This window comes from Sus scrofa, chromosome 3 (assembly GCF_000003025.6).
Source record: "Sus scrofa isolate TJ Tabasco breed Duroc chromosome 3, Sscrofa11.1, whole genome shotgun sequence".
Lineage (NCBI taxonomy): Eukaryota > Metazoa > Chordata > Mammalia > Artiodactyla > Suidae > Sus > Sus scrofa.
Genome location: NC_010445.4, coordinates 69,265,538 through 69,291,554, shown reverse-complemented (window position 1 = coordinate 69,291,554; position 26,017 = coordinate 69,265,538). Strand labels below are relative to the sequence as shown.

Here is a 26,017-nt window from a genome sequence, read left to right as displayed (position 1 = left end):
TCCTGTCACCTGCTACAACATAGTTGAACCTCAGGGACATTGTGCCAAATGAAATAAGCCAGTCTCAAAAGGTCAAATACTGTATATTCCACCTATGTGAAGTATCTGAAGTATTAAAAATCATAGAAATAAAATAGAAAAATGATTGCCAAGAGCTAGGGAAAGCAGGGAGTGAGAATTAATGTTGAGTTGGTATAGTTTCAGTGTTGCAAGATGAAGAGATTCTACAGATCTGTTGTGCAACAGTGTGAACATACATAGCTATATGCTTAAAAATGTTTAGTGGGAGTTCCCGTTGATGATAAGTGATTCTGAGCATCTTTTCCTATATTTGTTAGCCTTTTGTATGTCTTTGCAAAGATGTCTATTAAGATCCTCTGCCCATTTTTAAAATTGGGTTGTTTGTTTCTTTTTCTGTGAAGAAGCCTTTTAGTTGGATGTACGCCTGTTATTTATTTTTGCTTCTGTAATCTTTGCTTTTGGTGTGAAATTCAGAAAGTAATTGCTAATAACATCAGTGTTAAGGCTCTAACTACCTTTGTTCTCTTCTAGGAGTTTTATGGTTTCAAATCTTAAATTTAAATCTTTAATCTATTTAGAATTGGGTTTTATGTATGGTCTAAGATAATGGTTCAGTTTCATTCTTTTGTCTCGTTGTGGCACAGCGGAAATGAATCAGACTAGTAACCATGAGGTTGTGGGTTTGATCCCTGGCCTCACTCAGTGGGTTAAAGATCCAGTGTTGCATGAGCTGTGGTGTAGGTCACAGATGCGGCTCAGATCCCACGTTGCTGCGGCTGCGGCAGGCGGGCAGCTACAGCTCCAATTCAACCCCTAGCCTAGGAACCTCTGTATGCCATGGGTGTGGCCCTAAAAAGCAAAAAAAAAAAAAAAAAAAAAAAAGAAGAAGAAGAAGGAAGATGGTAAATTTTATATTTTACCACAATAAAGAAATTGAGGAAAATGTGAAAATGGTTCACGAAAGGAATTTTGAAAGGCTTTAAAACATGGTAGTAGGCAGTGAATACATAGCTGCAGCTCTGTAACAATCCAGAGAACCAGAGTGCCTTTCTCAAAGTCATACAGCCAGTCTGTGTCAGAATCCAGCCCAGAATCTGCATCTTTTGACCCTGAGTCTCTTAAACTGTTACCATGCCACTCTGGCCACTAGATATAAGGCATGAATCCTTTGTGCAGGTAATGAATTTTCTGAAACTTTATATAAACTGTTCTTTGGAGTTCCCATTGTGGCTCAATGGGTTAAGGGCTGACACTGTCTCTGTGAGGATGCAGATTCGATCCCCTGGCCTCATTCAGGGGGTTAAGATTCCAGTGTTGCCCTAAATTGCGACATAGGTAAAAGATGCAACTCAGATCCAGTGTTGCCATGGCTGTGGCATTTGCCTGCAGCTCTGATTCAACCCCTGGCTGGGAAACTTCCATATGCTACAAGTGTGGCTGTAAAAGGAAAAAATAAGACAAACTGTTATTTATTTTGTATCTGAAGAATTACATGTCAATACTACTTTTAAAGAGAAAGCAAATATTTTGAAAGTCCTTCAAAGTCTTTTTTTTCCTCTCGTTTTCAGAGTCCAGATGTCATTCAGAATTTGAAAATACTACCCATTCTGTCTTCAGGTCAGCAAAGTTTTACTTTCATCATCCAGTGCACCTACCAAATGATCAAGATTTTTGCCATGAATCCTTAGGAAGGAGTGTTTTCATGAGGCATTCTTGGAAAGATTTCTTTCAGCACCATCCAGACAAAGAAAGAGAACAGACTTTTCTTCCTCCCCCTTATCAAAATATGGAAAAGACAAAGACAGATTATACCAGAATAGAGAGCCTCAGTATCAATGTCAACCTGGAAAACAAAGAAGTGAAGCAGACTCCTAAAAGTCAGGCTAGAGCTTATCCAAAATGTGACAAACAAGTTAATGATCCTAAAAGCGATCATAAGCCCACCCCAGAGCTAACAACTCAGCCCACCGTGAGTCTGAATGAACTCTGGAACAAGTATCAAGAGCGACAGAAGCAACAGAAACCTCCTGAGTTCGGTGCCAAGGAAGAACTTTCCTTGGTGGAACGACTTGATCGTTTGGCTAAACTTCTTCAGCATCCCATCACACATTCCCTCCAGCCCTCAGAAAGTACACAGGATGATAGCAGGGGGGAGCAAGAGGTTCAGGAATGGAGTCGTAGACAACAGCAGCAGAAGAACAAGCTTCAGAAAAAGAAACGATATAAAAGCCTGGAAAAATGCCATAAAAACACAAGCGATCTTAAAAAAAATAAGATTCTTTCTACTCATCAGCCTGGGAGGTCCAATCAGATTAAAATTGAACAGATTAAATTTGATAAATATATTCTGAGAAAACAGCCAGGTGTTCATTATATAAATAACACTTCTTCAGATTCTAGACACTCAGAGGAAAGTGAGCTGCTCACAGATACTCCCATTCTTTCCACCACCACTTCTCCTGTGGAATCTGATATATTGGCCCAAACAGATAAGGAAGTGACTTTGCATGACGGAAGTAGCTCTATTTCCACCATTGACACTGCTCGATTGATCCATGCTTTTGGCCATGAAAGAGTTTGTCTGTCACCCAGACGAATTAAATTATACAGCAGCATCACTGACCATCAAAGGCGGTACCTTGAGAAGCAGAGCAAGAAAAACAAGAAAGCATTGAATACAGGTTATCCCCAAATTACTTCAGAACACACCAGAAGGAAACACATCCAGGTACATGGCTACAAATTGCATCTGGCAATGTGACTGCCTTTTTCATGGACTTTTCAAGTTTGCACACAGGTGAAAAAAAGCCAATTGCCCTTTCCTCACTATAACATTTCTTACCAACTGGAAAAGAGTGAGAAAGTGTAGTACAGTGCTATTGTGAGTTGTCATTATTTTCATCAACATTCGCTTATGAATTACAAATGAAAGGCCTTGCTGCTAAATGCTTCAGAATCTGCAAAGTATACCCTTGGTATGGGGTGCTTCAAGTTTAGAATGACCTCCATTCTGAACAATATTGCCTGGGTTTTTTGGTTGGTTGGTTTTTGTTTATTCATTCCTCCCTGTGTTTTAAGAAATTTTGAGGTGCTCTTAAGCACGCACATGTACACACATACATATGTAAGTAATGTGATTTTTTTTTTTTAAGTAAATGAAGAATTAGAATGATAGAAAATTAGACTGAAGCCAGGGAGGGGTGAGCTACAACATAATTTAAAAAATAAATAAGTGGGAGTTCTCATCTTGGCTCAGCAGTAGTGAACCTGACTAGTATCCATGAGGATGAGGGTTTGATCCCTGGCCCCACCAGTGGGTTGATGATCTGGTGTTGCCATGAGCTGCAGTATAGGTCTCAGACGCAGCTTGGATCTGGCATTGCTGTGACTGGTGTAGGCCAGAAGCTGCAGTTCCAATTTGACCCCTAGCATGGGAACTTCTGCAAGTAGGTGTGGCTCAAATAAATAAATAAATAAATAAGGAAAGAAATAAGAGTAATGGGAAAACAAGTTAATGATACCTTATAGATACGGTTGCTAAAAGTGAGCCACAAATTTTGCTTTATATTTTCTAGCAGTTAATGTTGCTAGAGTTTTTTGATCAATTACATGATTCTGTAATATAAAAACAAACTAAAATTTCAAAAGCATTGCAGATATTTCTAGTGCTAAGACTTAAGAGCAATTTCTCTCATCTGTCTCTTCTTTATCCCTTCTCATAAAGATGGCATTATGGTGTAAGAGTCCTCAAAAGCATGTTTGTAGTACCTTCTCAGTAACAACACCCATATAAGGCTAATTGGACCTTAGTTTAGGGAATTCCATAAAGGCCATCTCAAGGGGTCAATAAATGCAGACCATTACTTTAACCCAAGAATAAAATTTATAATATTTGTAATATTATATTTATAATATGCTGTCCAAAAAGGGATACTTGCACAATGGTTCATAGGAGTATGGAAAGAAAAGTAATAGATTTATATTTATTATTCTCAGCCTTTTAAAGTTTATATTTTTATGTGTTTTACAATATGAGTGCAGAGGTGGTATATAATTTATAAATATCTACTGTGGTAATTTGTGGTCAGAAATATTTTATCAGTAGGATCCCATTACCAAAACAATTTGGAGACCACTAATCTAGAGAAAAGGAGGCACAAAATATTCAGGCATAAATATATAATTATATTTATATAATATTTTTTGTATTTGAATTTTCGGTAGGTATTAAATGACAGTAATTATACATATAAATAGTACAGTAAGACTTTTTTTTGAAGTAAGTGAAAAATGGGGGAATGACACAGATCGAGGCTTTTTATTCCATAGACGAGATAGAGGGAAGAGATGCAGATAGAGGGGTTTTTGGTATGTATGGTCAAATACATATACATAGCATAAAGTTTATAGTTTTATTGTTTTAAAGTGTACACTTCAGTGGCACTGAGTGCATTCACTGTGTTTTACAACCATCACCACTATCTAGTTCTGGAACTTTTTCATCACCCCAGTGGAAACCTCATCCCCATTAAGCAGTCACTCTATTCCCCCTTCCTGCCATTCCCTGACAACCACTAATCTACTTTCTGTCTCTGAAAACTTGCCTATTCTGATCATTTCTTATAAGTGGAGTTATATAATATGTGACCTTTGTGTCAGTGTTCTTTCACTCCAGAATAATCTCTTTGAGATTTATTCATGTCCTAGGATCTGTCAGTACTTCAGTGTGTTTTATGGCTGAATGATATTTTGTTATATACATATAGACCACGTTTTATTTATCTATTCATCTATTCATGGACATTAGGGTTTTTTCCTACCTTTTGGCTATTGTAAATAGAGCTGATATGAACGTTTGTGTACAAGTTTTTATTTGTACACCTGCATACAGTTCTTTTGGGTATATACCTAGGAGTGGAAATACTAGGTCATGTGGTAATTTTATTTTACGCTTTGAACCATCAAACCGTCTTCCACACTAGATACACCATTTTGCATTCCCACCGACAATGTCTGAGAGTTCAGATTTTTTCACATTCACCAACATTTTTTACTTCTACTTACTTCTTTTGCCATCCCATTAAGTGCAAAGTGGTATTTCATGCTCATTGTCATTTTGATTGTGATTTGCTTTGCCTTTCCCTTTTCCTAGTGACTAATGATGTTAAGTATCTTTTTATGTGCTTATTATATCTTCTTTGGGAAAATGTTGAGTCAAGTCTTTGCTGACCTTTTAATTAAGTTGTTTGTCTGTTTTTGAATTGTGAGACTTCTCTGTATATTCTGGATTGTGGAACCTTGCCAGATGTGTAATTTGCAAATATTGGCTCCCACTCTCTGGGTTGTGTTTTCATTCACTTATTATGTTCTTTGATGCACAATAGTTTACTTTTGATGAAGCCCCAGTGTATCTGTTTTTCTCTTTTGATGCTTGGGCTTTTGGTGTTATAGCTGAGACATAATTGCCAAATCCAAAGTCATGAATATTTTTCCATATATTTTCTTTCAAGAATTTTGTACTCTGTTCTTTCATTTGTATTTTGGATGTATATTGAGTTAATTTTTGCATACGGTATGAAGGATAGGGGTCAAACATCATTCTTTTTCACTTGGTTATCCATTTGTCCCAGCACCAGTTGTTGAAGAGACTATTGTTTCCTCTTTGAATGATCTTAGCATTTGTCAAAAATCAATTGACCATAGATGTGAGGGTTTCTTCCTGGGCTGTCAGTTCTATTCCTTTGATCTATATGCTTGTCTTATGCCATAACTGTACTGTTTTGAGTTCTGTAGCTTTGTACTAAGTTTTAAAATTGAGAGGTTTTGAGTCTTCCAACTTTGTTCTTTATTAAGACTGTTTGGGCCAGTCAGTGCCCTTATGTCTCCATATGAATTTTAGCATCAGCTTTTTCATTTCTGCTAAAAAGGTCCTTACAATTTTGATATTAGTTGCATTTAATATGTAGCTTGCTTTGGGGTTTATTGCCATCTTAACAATATTGTCTTCCAATCTATGAACACAGGATGTCTTTCAATTTATTTAGGTCTTTAATTTGTTCCAGCAATGTTTTGTAGTTGTCAGTGTACAGGTCTTATACCTTCTTGGTTAAATTTATTCCTAAGTATTTGATTCTCTTGTTTTCTTTCTTTTTTATTATTTTTAATTGTAAAATATTTATATATGAATAACAAAAATTCATCGTCTTAACCATTTCCCCCTTATAATTCTATATATTTTATTTATTTTTCTTCCAGTTTTATTGAGATATAAAAGATACACAGCACTGTTTAAATTTAAGGAGTACAGCCTAATGATTTGACTTATAAAATGATTATCATCTTAAAGTTTAGTGAAAATCTGTCTTCTCATATAGATACAAAAGTAAATAGAAAAAATATTTTCCTTATGATGAGAACTCTTAGGATTTACTCATTAGCAACTTGCATATTTAACATTCAGCAGTATTAGTTACCTTATCCTGTTGAACATTACATCCCTAATAGTTATTTATCTTATAGCTGGAAGTTTGTACATGCCTTCATCAAATTCCCACTCCCTCCCCCCACCCCTGCTTCTGTTAAACACAAATCAGATCTTTTTTTTTTTTTTTTTGGTCTTTTTGCCTTTTTCAAGGGATGCGCCTGCCACATATGGAGGTTCCCAGGCTAGGGGATCTAATCGGAGCTGTAGCTGCTGGCCTACACCAGAACCACAGCAACGGGGGATCCCAGCCTTGTCTGTGACCTACACCACAGCTCACTACGACGCCAGATCCTTAACCCATTGAGCAAGGCCAGGGATTGAACCTGTTTCCTCATGGATACTAGTCAGATTTCTTTCTGCTGAGCCACAACGGGAACTCCTCAAAGAATTTTCTGATTTCCCTTGCGATTTCTTCTTTAACTGATGCTCATTAAGAGTATATTGTTTAGTTTCAATTTTATATATATATATATATATATATATATATATATATATATATATATATTGGCCACTTCTACAGCATGCAGAAGTTCCTGGGCCAGGGATCAAACCCAAGACACAGCAGGGACAATGCCAAACCCTTAACTACTAGGCCGCAAGGAAACTCCTCCATATATTTTTAAATTTCCCAAACTCCTTCCTTCAGTAAGAATGAGTACACATCCCTTGAGAAGAATGTGTACTCTGCTGTTTTTGGTTGAAATATCATATACATGTCTCTTAGGTCTAGTTAACTGGTTTATAGTATTGTTCAAGCTTTCTGTCTCTTACTGGTCTGTTAGTTGTTCTCTCCATTTTGAAAGTTATATTGCAGTCTCCAGCTATTACTGTTGAATGTCTGTGTCTCCCTTCATTTCTGTTCAGTTTTGCTTTGTGTAACCTGGGCATTAATTTTTTTCTGATACCAAGTAATTCTGTATCCCTGTACATTCAGATTTACTTTAACTTCAGAAAAAATAAATTGTATCCTGGAATATTTTGCCTTTCAACCTGTTTTCTATTTTTGGAATGAGATGGGGCAGTGCTGCTTATTTTTTTAATGAAATTTCTGTTTTATCTTGCACAAATTCGTTCTACAATGGTGTAAATTTTTGTCCTCATTTTTTTCCCTTTGGTTTTCCAGCACATGGTAGATATTCATTAATTTTTTTATGAATTGTGTTAATTTTGTCAACTGCCTTTTAATCTCCCTCTATCATCCTAGTTTATCTTGGATCTATTTCATTAAGCCCATGTTCTTTTTTTGTTTTTTCTAGAGTGAGTACAAATTATTTACTTAGTAAAATGGGTAAACCTTCTGGCAAAGTAAATTCTTTCTCTCTTTATTCTTTCTTTTTTTCCTTCCTTTCTTCTACTTTAATGCTATAGAATATTTTAAGAAATCCTTATATTGTTTTCAGATCACCTTTGTCTCTAAACAGTTCTGTGGAAACCATCTTTTTCCACCAGTAATGTGGTCAGATTCTTTTTTTTAATTTTGTTGAAGTATAGTTGATTTGCAGTGTTGTGTTAATTTCTGCTCTGTCAAATTCTTTTTATTAACTGCTTTATCTATTTACAAGATACTGCTAGAATCCCCCTTCCTAGGACATGAACTTGAAAGCTGATTATGTATGGCTTGTATTTCTTTTGTCCCTCAAGAGTTTAGGAAAGGCAGAGAGATAGTAGTTGATTCTAGGCTCTGGGCAGCTATAGTAGGTAACATTATACTCTACCACTGTTCTGAATCTCATAAACTGGTGGCCACCTTACCAAGTGTGGAGATGAGGAAAGTATCTTGTTCTATAGGATATGCCCCTTTGGGGTTTAGCTCTTGTGGTTGCTGCTTTCATAGTATTGTTGTGTAGGCAGTAATATGACTGAGGCCTTATTTTTTTCTAGCAAATCCTTTAGTAATGCAGGTAAAATATTTAAACTTAAGAGATTATTTCCCATACCTTTTCCAACTTCTTCCTGGCCAGAGGAGGAGTATATGGTAACTCATTCTGGCTGGGTAGGGCAGAAGAGCTATATTTTCACAGGGAACATTCTCCATTTGGGACATTTATCTTTCTCCTGGGCAATTTATTACCTCAGTCCCTTATTCTGAGATACCAGTGGGGTATTTTGAATTTAATTAACTCACCTTTTACTTTTCTGTATGGTCCTTTGTGTAAGAAGAGCTTTGCAGTGGCTCCTTAAATTTATTCTGTTGTAGACATTATTTCTGGAATTTTGTGGTATGAAATGAGTCTGTTCCCTAGATTCTGAATATTCTTTTCACTTCTTGATTCTTTTTGTTTGTGTGTTTCTCTAATGAGAGAAGAGGTTCATCAAAGCTGTCTCTGTGCTAGCATATTTTCTAAAATCCATTCATCTGTTTTCTCAGTGTTTTTTTTCTCTCTTCTCTCTCATATTTCATTTCTTCCTTTCCTATAGGCTCCTTCCTCCCGTTCTGTCTTTCCTCATTACAGACTGGAGTGAAGGACCTGTCTATCAAGATAGCTTCTGTTGATGCTTCTACCACTTTACATCTTTCTCTTTTCTTTATTACCAAATATTTTGTCTAAAAAAGATAGCTACTTCTTTTGAGTATAAAAGTAAAAACATAACTAAATAAAAAGAGTTTAGGTAATAAAGAAAATATAAAGACCTTGGAAATTACCCATAATTCTACACCATCCTGAGATAGTCATGATTGAAATTTTCATAAATTGCAGGCTAATATATTTTATGATTCACATACTTTCTGCTTGTCTTGAATCTATTTTATTAGGTCTACATGCTAATGTACCTAATATCAAATGAAGAGACCTCCATGAGGGCATAAAGTGAGAGCTTTCGTAATGATCAATTAAATGTTTGCTGGTGTTTCTTACATTTTTATAAAACAGGCTGATTTCACATCAGTCATCACAATCATGTTCATGTATGGAAACAACAGTCCAAAAACATGAAATCATACTATTTATATTGTTCTGAAGCTCTGCACTTATCATAGACATCTTATGTCAATAAAGATTTGTGTAGTCATTTTTAATAGTCTGTATAAATATAATATTTATCTAGTTAGTTCCTTAATGACAGATATTTAAGTTATTTTTTCATTTTTCCTTGTCATAATCTGCACTTTGTTAGGTAGTTTTCTTACATCTTTATGAATTTTTCTATTTCCTTGAGATGTGCTTCTAAACATGGGATTTGTGGGGTAGGAGGCATACATGTTAAAAATGTTTAATCTGGGGAGTTCCTGTTGTAGCTCAGTGGTAATGAACCCAGCTAGTATCCATGAGGATGTGGGTTCGATCCCTGGCCTCACTCAGTGGGTTAAGGATCCCGTGTTGCTGTGAGCTGTGGCGTAGGTTGCAGACATGGCTCAGGTCCCAAGTTGCTGTGGCTGTGGCATAAGCCAGCAGCTACAGCCCCGATTTGACCGCTAGCCTGGGAATTTCCATATGCTGTGGGTTTGGAAATTTTTTTTGAATGTTTAATCTGGAGTTCCGTTGTTGGGGTGTAATGAGTAAGAATCTGATTACAGCAGTTCAGGTCGCTGTGGAGGTGTGGGTTTGATTCCTGGCCTGGCAAAGTGGATTAAAGAGTCTGGTATTGCCACAGCTATTGGTGTAGGTCACAGCTGTGGCTCTGATTTAGTCCCTGGCACAGGAACTTCCATATGCCACAGTTACAGTCCTTAAAAACAAACCAAAAAAAAAAGTTTATTCCACATTGCTAAATTGTCCTTCTGAAATGTTGACTCAACTGTTTGTTCCTTAGTAATGTGCAGTAATATTTTGGTCAATACCTACCAATACCATTCTTGTTACTATTTGTAAGTCATTTAGGCCAGGAATATGAATATGGTATCTATTCTGATTCACATGTCTTTAATCACACCCACCCCACTGAGTCTTTTTATTTTCTTTTGTGTGTTTTCCAACCATATTTCTTCTTTTTTGAACTTTAACCATGTTTCCTTAAAAATGCTAATGGGTTTTTTTTTTCCCTGAACATATGTATTCAGGACATATTTTACTTCTTTGTATACTTAGGGTTTGAGTCCATATAAGAAAGTAACTGCAACTGTCTGCTACTCTCTCCCTCCTTGCTTTGACTCACCCTGTCTATACCTCTCTCTGCTGTGTCTCTGCAGTCTCTCCCCAGGCCTACAGTTTATGCTTCTCTCTCACTGCAGTATCTTTGGACTCTGTCTGCTTCTCTTCTCTTTTTCTCTGTGCAGCCACATTCTGTGCACTTGGGTCTTCTCCTGCACACCCCATACTGTCTCTTGTCTCACTGTCTCTACTGTGTAGCTCTCTTGTTTTTCTGGTTACCCCTCCTCTCTTCTTTTTCTCATGTTCTTGCTTTGTTTGTCTCTATGCACTCTCTCCATGTTTTTCTTTCCCCCTCCCTTTCTCATCTTTTTTTCTTGGTGACTGGTTATATATTGGGGTCAGAGAAGAGAGGTCGTTTACTACGGCCAGTACAGAAGAAGTCACATTTGTCAGGTTTTGTTTATAGAGAAAAAGCTGAAGGTGAAAAGTCAGCAGTCAAAGGCAGTATCTTGATAGAGTTCCCTTGTGGCACAGTGGGCTAAGAATCTGGCATTGTCCCTGCTGTGGCAAGGGTTCAATCCCTGGCCCAGCAGCTTCCCATGGACACTGCCAAAAAGAAAAAAAAAAAAAAAAAATATATATATATATATATATATATATATGTATATACACACACACACACACACACACACATATATATTTATATGACTGAAACAAAATTAAGTATTATCTTACATTATGGGATTATGCACTTTTTAATTTTTCACCTGTTTTTTACAACAAACATTTTCTAATGAGAAACCATAAAATTTTTTTTGTGACATTAATTACAGAAATGACCTCAGCCAAACTGATCGAATACAAAATGTTAGTTATGAACTGGAAAAGAGAATTCTCAAGCCTGTCATTGTGTACTAGTTTCTGCCTAAATACATTTATACCTTCATTTTAGTCACAGTAAGTCCTTTTAGAAGCAGAATGAAAGAGTAGAATTAGAGAAGTATTATATGCAGTGTCTATGCCAAGATAAAATAAAACTTTCTTTTAACTTCAGCTGACAAGGGTTGAGTTCGGTGTACTCTTAGGTTCATAGCCTCCTTTTTAAAGAATTTCATTCTCCTTCCGTCTTCATTCCTGTCTTCCCAGATACAACCGGCCTTGTTATCTAAATATCTCTTGGCATATAGGAGTTCTTATAAAATACATATTCTGTACTTGTGTATTTTCAGTTTATATAAGAGATGGTATTTATCTTATTTTCACTAAGCATTATGTTTTTAAGATTCATCTGCATTACTAACATACATCTAATTCAGGTTTATGGTAACTGCACGGTGCTCCGCTGAGTGCATCTACCAGTTTACCTATGAACTTGCCCTGTCATGGACACCCAGGTTGCTGTCAGTTCCCAACACTGCAAAACACCAGCAGTGCACGTCCTTGTCTAGATCACCTTACAGACCTGTGTGAGACTGTCTTTAGCCCATAAACCCTGAAGTGGATTTCTTGGATTATTAGCTATATGTATACTTACTTTTAATTTTGAGTCTTATATTCCAACCTGCAATGCATGAAAATCTCTGTATTTCCACTTTTATGCCAATAGTTTATAGTTTTGCCAGAAGATTAGAAATATAAGTTTCTGTACCATGAGAAGGTAGGGCTTTTTAAATTTTTATTTTATTGAGAATCTACCCTATATCTCCACTCTAATTTCCAAGGGAAGAGTTTTAAAGACTTCCAAAACAACCACTGTACTTTCAACCAGAATGTATTCACATGTTTATCCAGGCATAATAGAGAATGTGACAAATGCGCAAGAATAGGATACTTTGTTTTTATCAGATTTTTGACACATAATAGATAAAAGACATGGAAGATTTTAATAGCAGTATTAACAAGCTTTATTTAAAATATATAAAATTTGATTCACAAAACATAGCATCCACAGTTGTTCCAAATGCCCACGGAATATTTACAAAAAGCAACTGTATAGTTAGGCAAAATGTTAATAAATCCCCAAAGTAGAAGATCTATATAACTAAGCTTCTATTTTCTAACTGTAATACCATAAAGTTGGAGTTTAACAACTATAATTTTTTCATTGAATAAATATTTTTAAACATTCTAAACTTTTGGGCTATTGGGGAACTAAAAATTAAAGTATAGACTTTTTTCATTAATCACAGTAAAAGCACATATCCAAAACTTACGGGATGCAACTAAAACTGTATTTAGAGGAAAATGTTACCCTTAAATGATATCTTAATTGAGCAAGCTCAACTAGGAAATAATTGAAATAAGCTTTCTGTAAATCAGGTCAATATAATCAACATCCTTGGTTCTTTCAAAAAAAAAAAAAAAAAAGACCTTATCTTTGGTTATGCTGACTGTAGGAAAAAGGATCAATAAAACCAAAGTCCACAGTGATTTTCTTAAAAAAGATAGTGCGATTTTAGACTGATATATTTTGAAACCTAAATTAGATGGATGATTTTCTAGGAAAATACAAATTAAGGAAATTGACCAGGAAGTTCTAAATCCCAGGTAGATCATTAAGTAGAAATTTAAAGGACTGTCAGTAATGTATAGACACCCCCTGACACTTCTAACTCTGTGCCCTCCAGACATTTTGTACAAATATATGTGCCCACTAACTAACAGTATGAGAGAATGTGTTTCTCCTTTCCCTTGCCAACTATAGATGGTTTCAGTCTTTTTAATACTTGTTAATCTGATGTGTGGAAAAACTCATTGCTTTAAATTGCATTTTTTAAATATTAGGTTTCAGGGATTCCTCTTTACATTTCTTAATTTAAGAATTAGCTTCTTATATCCTTTGTCCACTTTTTTTTCTGAAGATTTTTTCATATTCTTAAGCATTACTTATATTAATAGTATAATAGCGTGTATACAGTGTCTTTATTTCTTTGTTCTATGCTAAGAAAGATATCTGCAACCTCAAGAGGGCAATGCTTTTAAACCCTTAATCTACATGGAATTTATTTTGTGTGTTGGTATTTTATTGCCAAATGTTTAGCTAATTGTCAGTCAATTTTTAAATAAGAAAATGATAGCTCAGTTTATCAGAACAATCTAATATTGCTTTGTTAAGCTGAACTCTAATCGGTTGGACTTGGTAATTAATAGCCGTGGTTCTTTTGAAACTTCTACCCAAAACAACTAAAATAGCATGTAAACACCTTATCAAAATTGGAGAGATCAGAAGAGGAAACTAATTTCAACTAAAATATGAAGGAGTGTTATTTATTAAACTTAAAGTTAGATCAGAACATCCAACTGAAAGTATCTAACAGACATAGATAAATATGACCTTATAAAAGTATCATGCGTGGAATAAAGATTTTAGAGCCATCCATAAAAGGGTGATCATATGCCTCATAAATATAAAAGCCAAGGGCAAAGATTTGAGAGAATGCAGAGAAGAAGAAAGAGAGACGGGCTTCCAGAATATAGTTTTTCGAACCTGATAGAAAATCCTTTGGGATTCCTGTCATCTAGCTCTGCCACCCTCTGTAAGATTTTAATGATTATTTGCTAACCTTCTGGGTTTTTCCATATATTAACTGAGGGTTTTAAGCTCTTGATTTTCTTTCTTTTCTACCCCAAACCCAGCCATTGTCTGGGAGACCTTACCATCCTGTTAAGAGTTTCTTGACCTCAATTCTAATGATGAGTACTTTCACATTTTAACGATATAGTCTCATAGCCATACTTTGAATTTTGACATTATCCAGAATCGTTAACATCTCTGCCATCTTTACTCATTCATGTACCAGAAGAAATCCTCCAAAGATCTATTTTGCAGGCACAGTGCATCTTAACTGGGGGGCAGTGGATATTTTACAGTTATTATCTACCGTATTACAGAAATAAATGACCAGCACTGATTTTCTAATGGTGAATAATAATAGCACCTGAGTTCCTGCTTTGATGTTTTATTCTGGTCTCTCAGAATTAAATCTATGTCAGATGTTTTTGGGGGGCAGGCACTTTGCAATTATGTCACCTTTCACTGATCAGTAAGTTTTAGTACTGCAACTACAGCTGCCAGTTTGATCTGATGGATCTGCACATATCTAAAACCTTTTCACAAGAAAAGACTGTTTTTTGGTGCCACTGACTGTGTTTCTAATTTTGACTCTATCTTACCGGTGTGTATCTCTTATCAGCGTGTATCATAAACTTGAGTGGTTATGAGTTAGCATAAAACCATTTTTCTGAAAGAAAAGCATCTCAGCATTGCCAGCAGGTCAGCAGTAACAGTCTTCTTACATGAAGAATAGCCGTATAAGGTTGTATAAGAAAATATGGCCTTTTTCCTATATTTGATGTTTTCATAAGCTCAATTTCTACCGGAAAAGTAATTATTTAATTGAAACAGTTTTTTTTGTTGTTGTTGTAGGGTCTATTTAAAGGTATATCTGATTAATGAATATGGGAATGAATCTCACCTAGATTTTATTTTATTATTATTTTGTCTTTTTAGGACCACACCCATGGGCGTATGGAAGTTCCCAGGCTAGGGAGTGAATCAGAGCTACGGCTGCTGGCCTGCGCCACAGCCACAGCAACATCAGATCCAAGCCACGTCTGCAACCTACACCACAGCTCACAGCAGTGCTGGATCTATAACCCACTGAGTGAGGCCAGGGATCAAAACTGCAGCCTCATTATTCCTAGTTGGATTCGTTTCTGCTGTGCCACGTTGGGAACTCCTCACCTAGATTTTAATTAAAGTAAAAAGTAGTACAAAAAACCTGACACATCTCTGATGGTGGCAGTTTCCTTTCCAAGTTGTGGTAAGGCATCAACTGGCAACTCAACCAGTATGTATTTCCTTTCAAGATTCATCTGCAACAGAAGCCTAAACCGTGGTAGCTGATAATGTCTGTTGTCTTGTAGTCACTTAACTCTTTCTTATGCAAGCCCAGTTGCAGAGATCTGAGTGGGCTGATCCACACCCGGACCTTGAGGAATGATGAGATCATTAGAGGAGATGTCTGAGACTCTCCCATAGACTAAGGAAAGTAGGTTGTTGAGATTTACTGACCATACCTGTAAATGAGGTCAGCAAAACTGGTGTTCTAGCCCATGGTGGGTCCTTAGCACAAATTAGACATAGCGAAGGTCTGTGAATTGAATTTGTGGAAGTCAACATGATTGTATGGTTCTGACAGTGTGATCTAGCCATAGTATGTGTATATAGTGCTACACCATGCTTACCATATGCAGTGCCCACATTTTTGTTAGGACTATCTACTATCATATGAAAACAACACATTGGTCACCTCCCATTGTTGTGTGTCCAGTTCAGTAATAGCAGATGTAAGACCATAGAGCATGAGAAGCTTTTTTCTCCAAATAAGACTTCATAATCTACATGTATTTTGGTTTACCTACATGAATTAAAAAAACACGTTTTTATAGCTTCCTTGAGATCTTTCACATACCATAAATTCACCTATTTAAAGCCTATAGCTTAGTAGTTTCCATTGTGACCCAGTGGGTTACAAGCCCAACTAATATGCATGAGGATGCAGGTTCCATCCCTAGCCTTGCTCAGTGGATTAAAGATCTAGCATTGCCTCAAGCTGTGGTGTAGGTCACAGACGAGGCTTGGATCCCGCATTGGTTTGTCTGTGATGCGGGCTGGCAGCTATAGCTCTGATTTGACTCCTAGCCTGAGAACTTCCTTTTGCTGGAGGTATAGCCCTGAAAATAAATGAAGTGTACAGTTTAGTGGGTTTTAGTATATTCAGAGTTGCCCTGCCCTAAAAAGAAAAAAAATAAAGTGTACAGCTTATTGGGTTTTAGTGTATTCACAGAGCTGTGCAACCATCACCCCAGTTTTCAGCACCTACCATAATCACCCTGTAAACATTAGCAGTTACTCATTTCTCCCAACCTCCCACCCCTGCCCCTGCCTCTGCCATGGTCACTAATCTACTTTCTGTCTATTGATTTGTTCATTCTGGACATTTCATGTAAAGGGAATCATATAGTACTTGATCTTTTGTGACTGGTTTCTTTCACTTAACATTTTCAAAGTTCATCTACATTGTAGCATGTATTCATGGCTTTTTATGGCCAAACAATATTCCATTGTATGAATATACATATTTTACTAATCCATCTTTAATGGACAGGAAAGAGCGATTTGAACTAGAAGCAGAAACATACACACCAGGGCTCCTCGTTTAATCAGATGTAAATGTGTGTGCTTTCACACCCACTGATGCCTACCGTGACCGGTTGTATACTTTGGAAGCTCAGGGGATTCTCAGACTCCTTGGAAGGGACCATCAACACTTCTGCCTCTGCTCCGCAAGGTGCTCCAGCCTCTCCTTCAACAGCTTTACCACTCGCTGCTCATTGGCAATGTGTTCCATTTGTCTAAGGCTCCGGTGTCCCCACTTCCATCCCAGAAGTATTTTGTCTCAGGTCTTCCCTCTTTGAATCATTCCTCACAGGTCATGCTTTCTATTCCCCTTTCCTAAGTTGGTAGCATCCGTGTCCAAGCATGTGCATCAGATGGTAGCAGCAGGTTTATCATCTTCCTTTCTTTAGGCTAGAATGTTTCTATGGCCTAACATATGCATTACTCCTATTGAACTCACCAGAGCCATTAAACCTAAATCCCCACACTCTTCCTGATAGGTTTTTGTTTTGTTTATTCTTATTTTTTAAATTGATACATGGTACAAAATTTAAAGTATTTAAAGGAGTATTTGGGGAGTTCCCATCGTGGCTCAGTGGTTGACGAATCCGACTAGGAACCATGAGGCTGCAGGTTCGATCTTTGCTCTTGCTCAGTGGGTTAAGGATCCAGCATTGCCATGAGCTGTGGTGTGGGTCACAGACGCAGCTCGGATCCTGCATTGCTGTGGCTCTGGCGTAGGCTGGTGGCTGCAGCTCTGATTCGACCCCTAACCTGGGAACCTCCATATGTCGCACGAGTGTCCCACGATATGGCAAAAAAAAAAGACAACAAAATAAATAAATAAATAAATAAATAGAATATTTGATAATGTCCTCTCCTGTCCACCAGGCACCCATCTTTCCAGAGCTACCCAGAGTTACTAGTTCTTACATATCTTCACAGAGATTTTTAAAGCACCTTTATTGAAATATAATTTGCATACCATAAAACACATTCGTTTTAAATGTACAATTCAACTGTTTTTAGTAAATTTATAGTCATCACCACAATCCAGTTTTAGAACATTTGTCACCCCCAAAACTCCTTTACACCTATTTGCAGTAAATCCACATTCCCAGCCCCAGATAAGTTCCAGTCTGCTTTTTTTCTTTTCATGTAAATAGAATCATGTAATATCTAGTCTTTTGCCTCTTGCTTCTTTGCTTAGCATGATGTTTTCAAGGTTCATCCATGTTGTAGGTATCAGTACTCTTTTTGATTGCTGATTGGTATTCCATTGAATAGCTATACAGCATTTTGCTTATCCAGTTGCCAGTTGTTGGACATTTGGATTGTTTGACTTTGGGGAGAATATGAATAATGCTGCTATGAACATTTGTGTAAAAATTTTTGTGTGGACGTATGTTTTCTTTATTTTTTATTTTTTTATTTTTTTTTTTTTTGCTTTTGTGGGGCCACACCCACAGCATATAGAGGTTCCCAGGTTAGGGGTCGAGTTGGAGCAACGCCAGATCCAAGCCGAGTCTATGACCTACACCACAGCTCATGGCAACGCTGGATCCTTAACCCACTGATCGAGGCCAGGGATCGCACCCACGTCCTCATGAATCCTAGTCAGATTCATTTCCGCTGCACCACAACGGGAACTCTGACATATGTTTTCATATCTTTTGGGTGTATACCTTGGAGGGGAATTGCTGAGTCATATGGTAAGATTATATTCAATTTTTAAGAAAATGTCAAAATGTTTTCCATAGTTGCTGTACCATTTTATATTCTCAACAGTATGTGAAGGTTGTTTCTCCTCTTCCTTGTCAAAAGGATAGTATTGCCCATCCTTTTTATTAGAGCCATCCTAGTGGGTGTGAAGTGGTGTCTCATTGAGATTTTAATTTGTATTTCCCTAATGACTGATAATGTTGAACATCTTTTCATATACATACTGGCCACTCTTATATCTTCTAATGTCTCTTCAGATCTTTTGCCCATTTTTAAATGACATAAGTGGAATATGTCACAACTTATTTAGACCTTTAATTTTTCCCACCATTTGATAGTTTTCAGTGAAAACTTTAAATTTATTCCCTGATATTTCATTCTTTTTGATGCTATTGTGAATAGTGTTTGTTTCCATAATTTTATTATCAGATTGCTCATTGCTATAATGTAGAAGTACAATTGATTTTTTATCTTTTTGAGCTTATGTTCTGCAATCTGGCTAAACTTACTAGTTTCAGTACTTCTTTATGGATTCCTTAGTATTTTCTATAGACAGCATCATGTCATCTGCAAATTAAAAGTTTTATTACTTCTCTTCCAATCTGCTCCTTTTCTTCCACAGATATTTTATACATAAAAAAGCAAGTACCTGCATATGTTTTCTTCCCATTTCATAAAAATGGCAGCAAACTTTGCTTTTTGTACTTGGCAGTCTATCTTGAATGTCCATTTTAGTATGTAAAGTGTTTTCACCTCTTTTTTTTTTTTCCCCAATGGCTGTAGAAATAGTATGTTGCCAATCGATCATATCTTCTTTACCACCCCTTCATACATATTTGTTCAACATCATCAAAGTCTCATGGTTTTATATTAGTTTTTTACAGTTTACAATCTAAGTCATTTGTTCTTTGTGACACTTCTATAATTTTAGAAATGCAGGTGTTCCCTTTTCTAGATGAAGAAATGGGCACAGCAGTTAAGCTTGCTCAAGGAGAGACAGCTTTTTCTACTGCACTGAAGTTTCTGTTATTCTTCCTGTCCAATTATCCCTTGTTTGATTTGGTCCTCATTCCTGTTATTATTTAGTATCCTGATAGCCATTTAGGCCATCTCAGATGTACATTATTTGGGAGAGCTGGTTCTACCAACTTATATTATCCTTCAGCCTGTATAACTTCATCTTGCCTTCAAATATGTCAGAGAAGTTTTGTCATTTTATTCAAATCTAGTTGTTCTCTACCTCACATTCTTCTGGTCTGCCAGTCAGTGACCAACCATATCTGCTAGAAAAAAACAAGGCTAACCTGAAAGGGCTTATTCTCCCTGCCCTAATGAGCCTGGGCTAAAATTTTCTGATCTTTTTTTTCTTTCTTTATTTAATTTATGGCCACAGCACAGCATAGAAATTCTTGGGCAAGGGATTGATTCCAACCTGCAGCTGTGACCTACACTGCAGTTGCAGCAACGCTGGATCCTTTAACCAACTGCACCAGGCTGCGGATCAAACTCATGCCTCTACAGTGATCTGAGCTACTGCGGTTGGATTCTTAAGCCACTGTGCCACAGCAGAAATTCCTACTAATCTTTTTTTTTTTTTTTTTTTTTTTTAACCTCCAAGTGCAAATTATCAGATTTGTGATCCATTCTAGAATTTCACAAGTCATGACTGTTAAACTCCCAAGTCTGCAGTGCTTTTCTTTTGGAAAATTAAAGGATTTCCTGTCCCCGGACATCTAACATAGCTCTTCTCCTCCAGGATTCTTTTTTTTTTTTTTTTTTTTTGTCTTTTTGTCTTTTTGCTATTTCTTTGGGCTACTCCCGCAGCATATGGAGGTTCCCAGGCTAGGGGTCTAATCAGAGCTATAGCTGCCAGCCTACACCAGAGCCACAGCAACGCGGGATCTGAGCCACGTCTGCAACCTACACCACAGCTCACGGCAACGCCGGATCGTTAACCCACTGAGTAAGGGCAGGGACCGAACCCGCAACCTCATGGTTCCTAGTCGGATTCGTTAACCACTGTGCCACGACGGGAACTCCTCCTCCAGGATTCTGGAGCAAGTTCCCTGAAGGGCCTGTGAACTTGCAACAAAATAGTTTATCTAGTTCAGGGAAGCAGGTGCTCTGTTTCCTTTCCTGACTTGGGCTTCAGTTTACGCTACCAAACGTGCTTAACGTAGGCGAGCACCTGGCATTTATTCCAAATATAGATGCCTTTGAAGTTCCTGTCCTGGCGCAGCAAAATGAATCTGACCAGGAACCATGAGGTTGCAGATTCCATCCCTGGCCTTGATCAGCAGGTTAAGGTTCCGGCGTTGCCGTGAGCTGTGGTCGCAGACATGGCTCGGATCCTGAGTTGCTATGGCTTTAGCATCTGCAGCCCTGATTTGACCCCTACCCTGGGAACCTCCATATGCCACAGGTGCAGCCATAAAAAGCAAATACACACGCACACACACACACACATACACACCCAGACCCCTCACCTAGAAACTCCAATTCATTGTTCTGGGTTAGGACCCATCCTCAAGAGATTGTTCTGATGAGTAGGCTTTTGAAATACTATTTCGTGTTATGTTTGACAGTTGGTCGTCTTTTTGTCATCCACTAACATTCCACCATCAACTTCCTTTATTGCTCTCCTTGCTCTGAACGTAACTAAAAAAGCCTTTGGGACTGAAATCTTTAAGGGCTTTTTGCAGTGTTCCACTCATTCAGGAGTTCTCATGGGGCCTTTCAGCTCTTTGGCATTTATCCTTGAATAAGTTTCTAAGTCTGATCTTGTTGGAAAGTACCCTCCACAGTTCATCACTCAGTCACTCTCTCTCTTTTTTTTTTTTTTTTTTTTGTCTTTTCTAGGCATAACCTGTGGCATATGAAGGTTCCTAGGCTAGGGGTCTAATCAGAGCTGTAGCTGCCTGGCCTACGACAGAGCCACAGCAATGCAAGATCCAAGCCAAGTCTGCAACCTACACCACAGCTCATGGCAACACCAGATCCTTAACCCACTCAGTGAGGCCAGGGATCGAACCCGCAACCTCATGGTTCCTAGTCAGATTCATTAACCACTGAGCCACAACAGGAACTCCCATCACTCACTCTCTTTAGTCATCCCCTGCTCTCTATCTCTCATCAAAATTTTGTGCTGATGTCAAGTCAGAATTTCATTCTGAAGACCCTCCAAGCTCATCATCCTCTTCAGAATTTTTTCAAGTCCTGGGAAAATGCCCAGTCTTTGTCTTACCTTCTTGAAATGGTTCAGGCCCTTATCCAGCTATAGCAGCATCTACCGCCCTACCACAAAATATGTAGTGGCATGTTCACATTGTCACAAGCCCTGACAACTTCATCTCAACAACTTGAACTGGATTAGAAAGGGCTCGTGGTGACGTGTTATGTTTTCTTATCTTGTGGGTAACTGTGCCATTGACTGCAGGTAATGATAAGATATCTTTTGTTTTTCCAGGTGACAGACTGTATTTCTTCTGACTCTGTTTCATCCTCTACCAGTAGTTTCTGGAGCTCGAGCTCTACCCTTTGCAGCATGCAAAATGTGCATATGTTGAACAAGGGCATACAAGCAGGTAAATTACTTTAAACATTTCCACTGAAATGGTTGACAAGATACTCAAGCTTTGATAAGATACTCAACCTCACTCACAGTAAAAGAAAGGAAGGTGAAAACTACACTCAAATGCTGTTTGTCACCTATCCATTTGACAAAAATCTAGTCAGTTTGGATAGTAAGTTTGAGGGCAAGAATGCAAGGAAATAGGTACCTTCTAAATAGGTACATTCAAGGTAGGAGTATAAATTGGAAGTACAGCCCCTATGACAGTTTGGCAGTTACTATCACAGTCACTTTGACCCAGCACTTTTACTTGGAGTTTACTTGGAGTGCCCATGTGCGAAATGACAAGTGTACAGAATTAACCACCGAAGTATTATTTATTATAAGCAGAAAATTAAAATGAACTTAGATGTCCATCAATAGCTAAATGATTAAATAAGTTATTGTATATCCATATAATGAAGTCCTACATAGGATAAGGAAGCTCTTGCTACTAATATGTCAAGAGCATTAAGATAATTAAAAAGAAAAAGCAAGGTACAGAACAATGTATATATAGCATGCTATTACATCTATTTTAAAAATGAAGGAAGGAATTCCCATCGTGGCGCAGTGGTTAACAAATCCGACTAGGAACCATGAGGTTGCGGGTTCGATCCCTGGCCTTGCTCAGTAGGTTAAGGATCCGGCGTCGCCGTGAGCTGTGGTGTGGGTCGCAGACTCAGCTTGGATCCTGCGTTGCTGTGGCTCTGGCATAGGCCGGTGGCTACAGCTCCGATTGGACCCCTAGCCTGGGGGTTCCCTAGCCTGGGAACCTCCATATGCCGAGAGAGCAGCCCTAGAAAAGGCAAAAAGAGAAGAAGAAAAAAATGAAGGAAGAGAATTGTGTGTACAAAAATTTTTCTGGAATCACAGGGTTATCAATGAACGGAGAACAACAGTGGGACCAAAATCTTTCACTTTATGATTTCTTGTGTCTTTTGATTTTATGAAACAAAAACTTAAAAACAAAAACCTTTCTCCTTGTTTATTTTTCCCTCCAGTCATGTCTTTCCATCTGTTAATCTCTTCCTTACCTGGGTAACTGCCAAAAGGGCAGCAGTTACTGTTCTTTTCACTTGGGATCAGAACTGAAATCCTTTTCCCATTGAATCCATATTAGTAGTTCTTTCCCTCTAATACCTAAACTGACAGAAATAAACACACAACACACACCCTCCATCTCTCTCTCTCCTCTCATTTTCCCTTTCTTTTCTCTCCCTCATACACCTTCACCCCACCCAAGAGGAGGCAGTAGCCTGTGTTTTGAAGCCTTAAAAAGTTTTTATTTACTGACTTGAATATGCCTGCCAACGAAGTCTCAACGCTGTTCCCAGAGATGTTTGTGATCTTTCCCTTCAGGTACCTTGGAAATTGTGAATGGTGTCAGAAAACACACTCGAGACGTTGGGATGACGTTCCCAACTCCAAGTTCCAGCGAGGCCAGAGTAGAAGAGGACAGTGATGTGACTTCTTTGTCAGAAGAAAAAATAGAAGAGAAAAGAATCCTTACCAGTTATTTTGGGGACACAAAGTTAAGGAAGAACAAGCAGAGCTGCTGTGAAGGTCAGTTTCTAATTCTGCTTTCTTAGCAAAAAAGAAACTAGTGAATTTCTGGTCTCTTGCAATGCCAAGATTCTTTGTTTCTAAATGACTCAGTATTGATTCTGTCTTCCCCCAGCACCACCAAAGTACAATAATCCCTCCATATCCACAGGGGGTTTAGTTCCAGTACCCCTTGTGGATACCGAAATCCATGGATGCTCAAGTCCCTTATAAAAAGCAGCACAGTACCACCCCCCAAATCCAGGGGTTCTGCATACACAGATGCAGAGGGCCAGCTGTGTCTAGCGCTCCAATTACAGACTCATACCTGCAGTTAAGCAGATTCTAAGGCTTCCCAGTGGCCCCTAACAGCTGAGCCCCGAGAACCTTATTATGCACATGTCTCTGATGAGAAAAATGAAAAATCCTTTTTCTTTCTTAAAAATATTTCCTATAGGAGTTTCATGGTTTGTTCCTGTGGAAAATGTGAAATCTGGTCCTAAGAAGGAAAACCTGCCCAAGTTTCATGGCCCTGGTATCTCCTGGTTTGCACCAATAACCAACACCAAACCCTGGAGAGAGCCTCTGCGGGAACAGAACTGGCAGGAACAACACATATTCAGCCACGGCTCACTTGCAGGCCCCGGCAGACATCCACTGAAGCCTTTTGTGAGAGCAACCCTGCAGGTACAATGACTTGGAGTTAATTTTAGCCAAATGTGGGGTTCCTGTTGTGGCGCAGCGGAAACGAATCCAACTAGGAACCCTGAGGTTGTGGGTTCAATCCCTGGCCTCTCTCAATGGGTTGAGGATCTGGAGTTACTATGAGCTATGGTAGTTCACAGACATGGCTCGGGTCTGGCGTTGCTGCGGCTGGGGTATCAGCTGGCAGCTGTAGCTCTGATTAGACCCCTAGCCTGGGAACCTCCATATGCTGCAATTGTGGCCCTAAAAAGTAAAAAAAAGGGGGGGGCTTCAGAAGTAGATTGTGTGACCCTCATTTCTAGCACCTCCACAGTTCATCACACTCATTGATCAAAGGCTGCCTTACCATTAGCCATTATAAATTGTGTATCACCCTTGGTATCTGGGGGCAGAGTAGCAGGCAGGAGGATGTTGTGTAGCTGCTCATAAGGTTTGTAGATAGAGGAGTGGAATGGAGGCCTGATGTTTGTGGCAACTTTGTATTTGTTCCTCCACTGACATAACTCCTATTTCTACTTACCTTGGGGTTTTAAATGTACCAAGTCTCTTCTTTATAAGTACCTGGGAAGCTAAAGAAAATGTTATTTAATCATGTATTTCTTTGAAGGGATTTTTTTTTTTTCTTCTTTCTAGGGCCACACCTGAGGCATATGGAGGTTCCCAGGCTAGGGGTCAAATCCAAGCTGCAGCTCACAGTAACACCAGATCCTTAACCCACTGAGTGAGGCCAGGGATCAAACCCGCTCTCTCATGCATAGTAGTTGGGTTTGTTACCACTGAGCCACACAGGAATTCCTGAACGGAAATTTAAATTAGCACAGTGAGCCAAGCTTTATCCCATCCATGTTGGGGAGAGTTGTAATTGCCACAGTCTTTTTTTTTAAATTTTTTTTAATTTTTTTATTTTCCCACTGTACAGCAAGGGGGTCAGGTTATCCTTACATGTATACATTGCAATTACATTTTTTTCCCCCACCCTTTGTTCTGTTGCAACATGAGTATCTAGACAAAGTTCTCAATGCTATTCAGTAGGATCTCCTTGTATATCTATTCTAAGTTGTGTCTGATAAGTCCAAGCTCCCGATCCCTCCCACTCCCTCCCCCTCCCATCAGGCAGCCACAAGTCTTTTCTCCAAGTCCATGATTTTCTTTTCTGAGGAGATGTTCATTTGTGCTGGATATTAGATTCCAGTTATAAGTGATATCATATGGTATTTGTCTTTGTCTTTGTCTTTCTGGTTCATTTCACTCAGTATGAGATTCTGTAGTTCCATCCATGTTGCTGCAAATGGCATTATGTCATTCTTTTTTATGGCTGAGTAGTATTCCATTGTGTATATATACCACATCTTCTGAATCCAATCATCTGTCGATGAACATTTGGGTTGTTTCCATGTCCTGGCTATTGTGAATAGGGCTGCAATGAACATGCGGGTGGGTGCATGTGTCTCTTTTAAGTAGAGTTTTGTCCGGATAGATGCCCAAGAGTGGGATTGCGGGGTCATATGGAAGTTCTATGTATAGATTTCTAAGGTATCTCCAAACTGTTCTCCATAGTGGCTGTACCAGTTTACATTCCCACCAATAGTGCAGGAGGGTTCCCTTTTCTCCACAGCCCCTCCAGCACTTGTTATTTGTGCCACAATCTTAATCCTGGGCTTGTTTCTTTGATCCCTCTGATTTTCCTATCAGAGCGTCTCCCCCCCACAGAGAGTTGT

At 38.3% G+C, this 26,017-nt stretch overlaps 1 protein-coding gene across 6 annotated transcripts in view; it reads left to right on the top strand.

Moving 5' to 3' along the window:
• Positions 1 to 26,017, top strand: part of ALMS1 (ALMS1, centrosome and basal body associated protein) — a 163,302-nt gene that overhangs the window by 125,489 nt on the left and 11,796 nt on the right. For all 6 annotated transcript variants that reach the window (XR_002342571.1, XM_013996028.2, XM_021087373.1 and 3 more), the window contains 4 exons: positions 1,590 to 2,749; positions 21,906 to 22,023; positions 23,412 to 23,615; positions 24,052 to 24,281. Coding sequence is in view for 5 of the 6 variants with exons in the window: in XM_013996028.2 (XP_013851482.1) it covers positions 1,590 to 2,749; positions 21,906 to 22,023; positions 23,412 to 23,615; positions 24,052 to 24,281 (1,712 nt within the window). In the remaining variant the exon portion in view is untranslated. The remainder of the gene's footprint in view (positions 1 to 1,589; positions 2,750 to 21,905; positions 22,024 to 23,411; positions 23,616 to 24,051; positions 24,282 to 26,017) is intronic.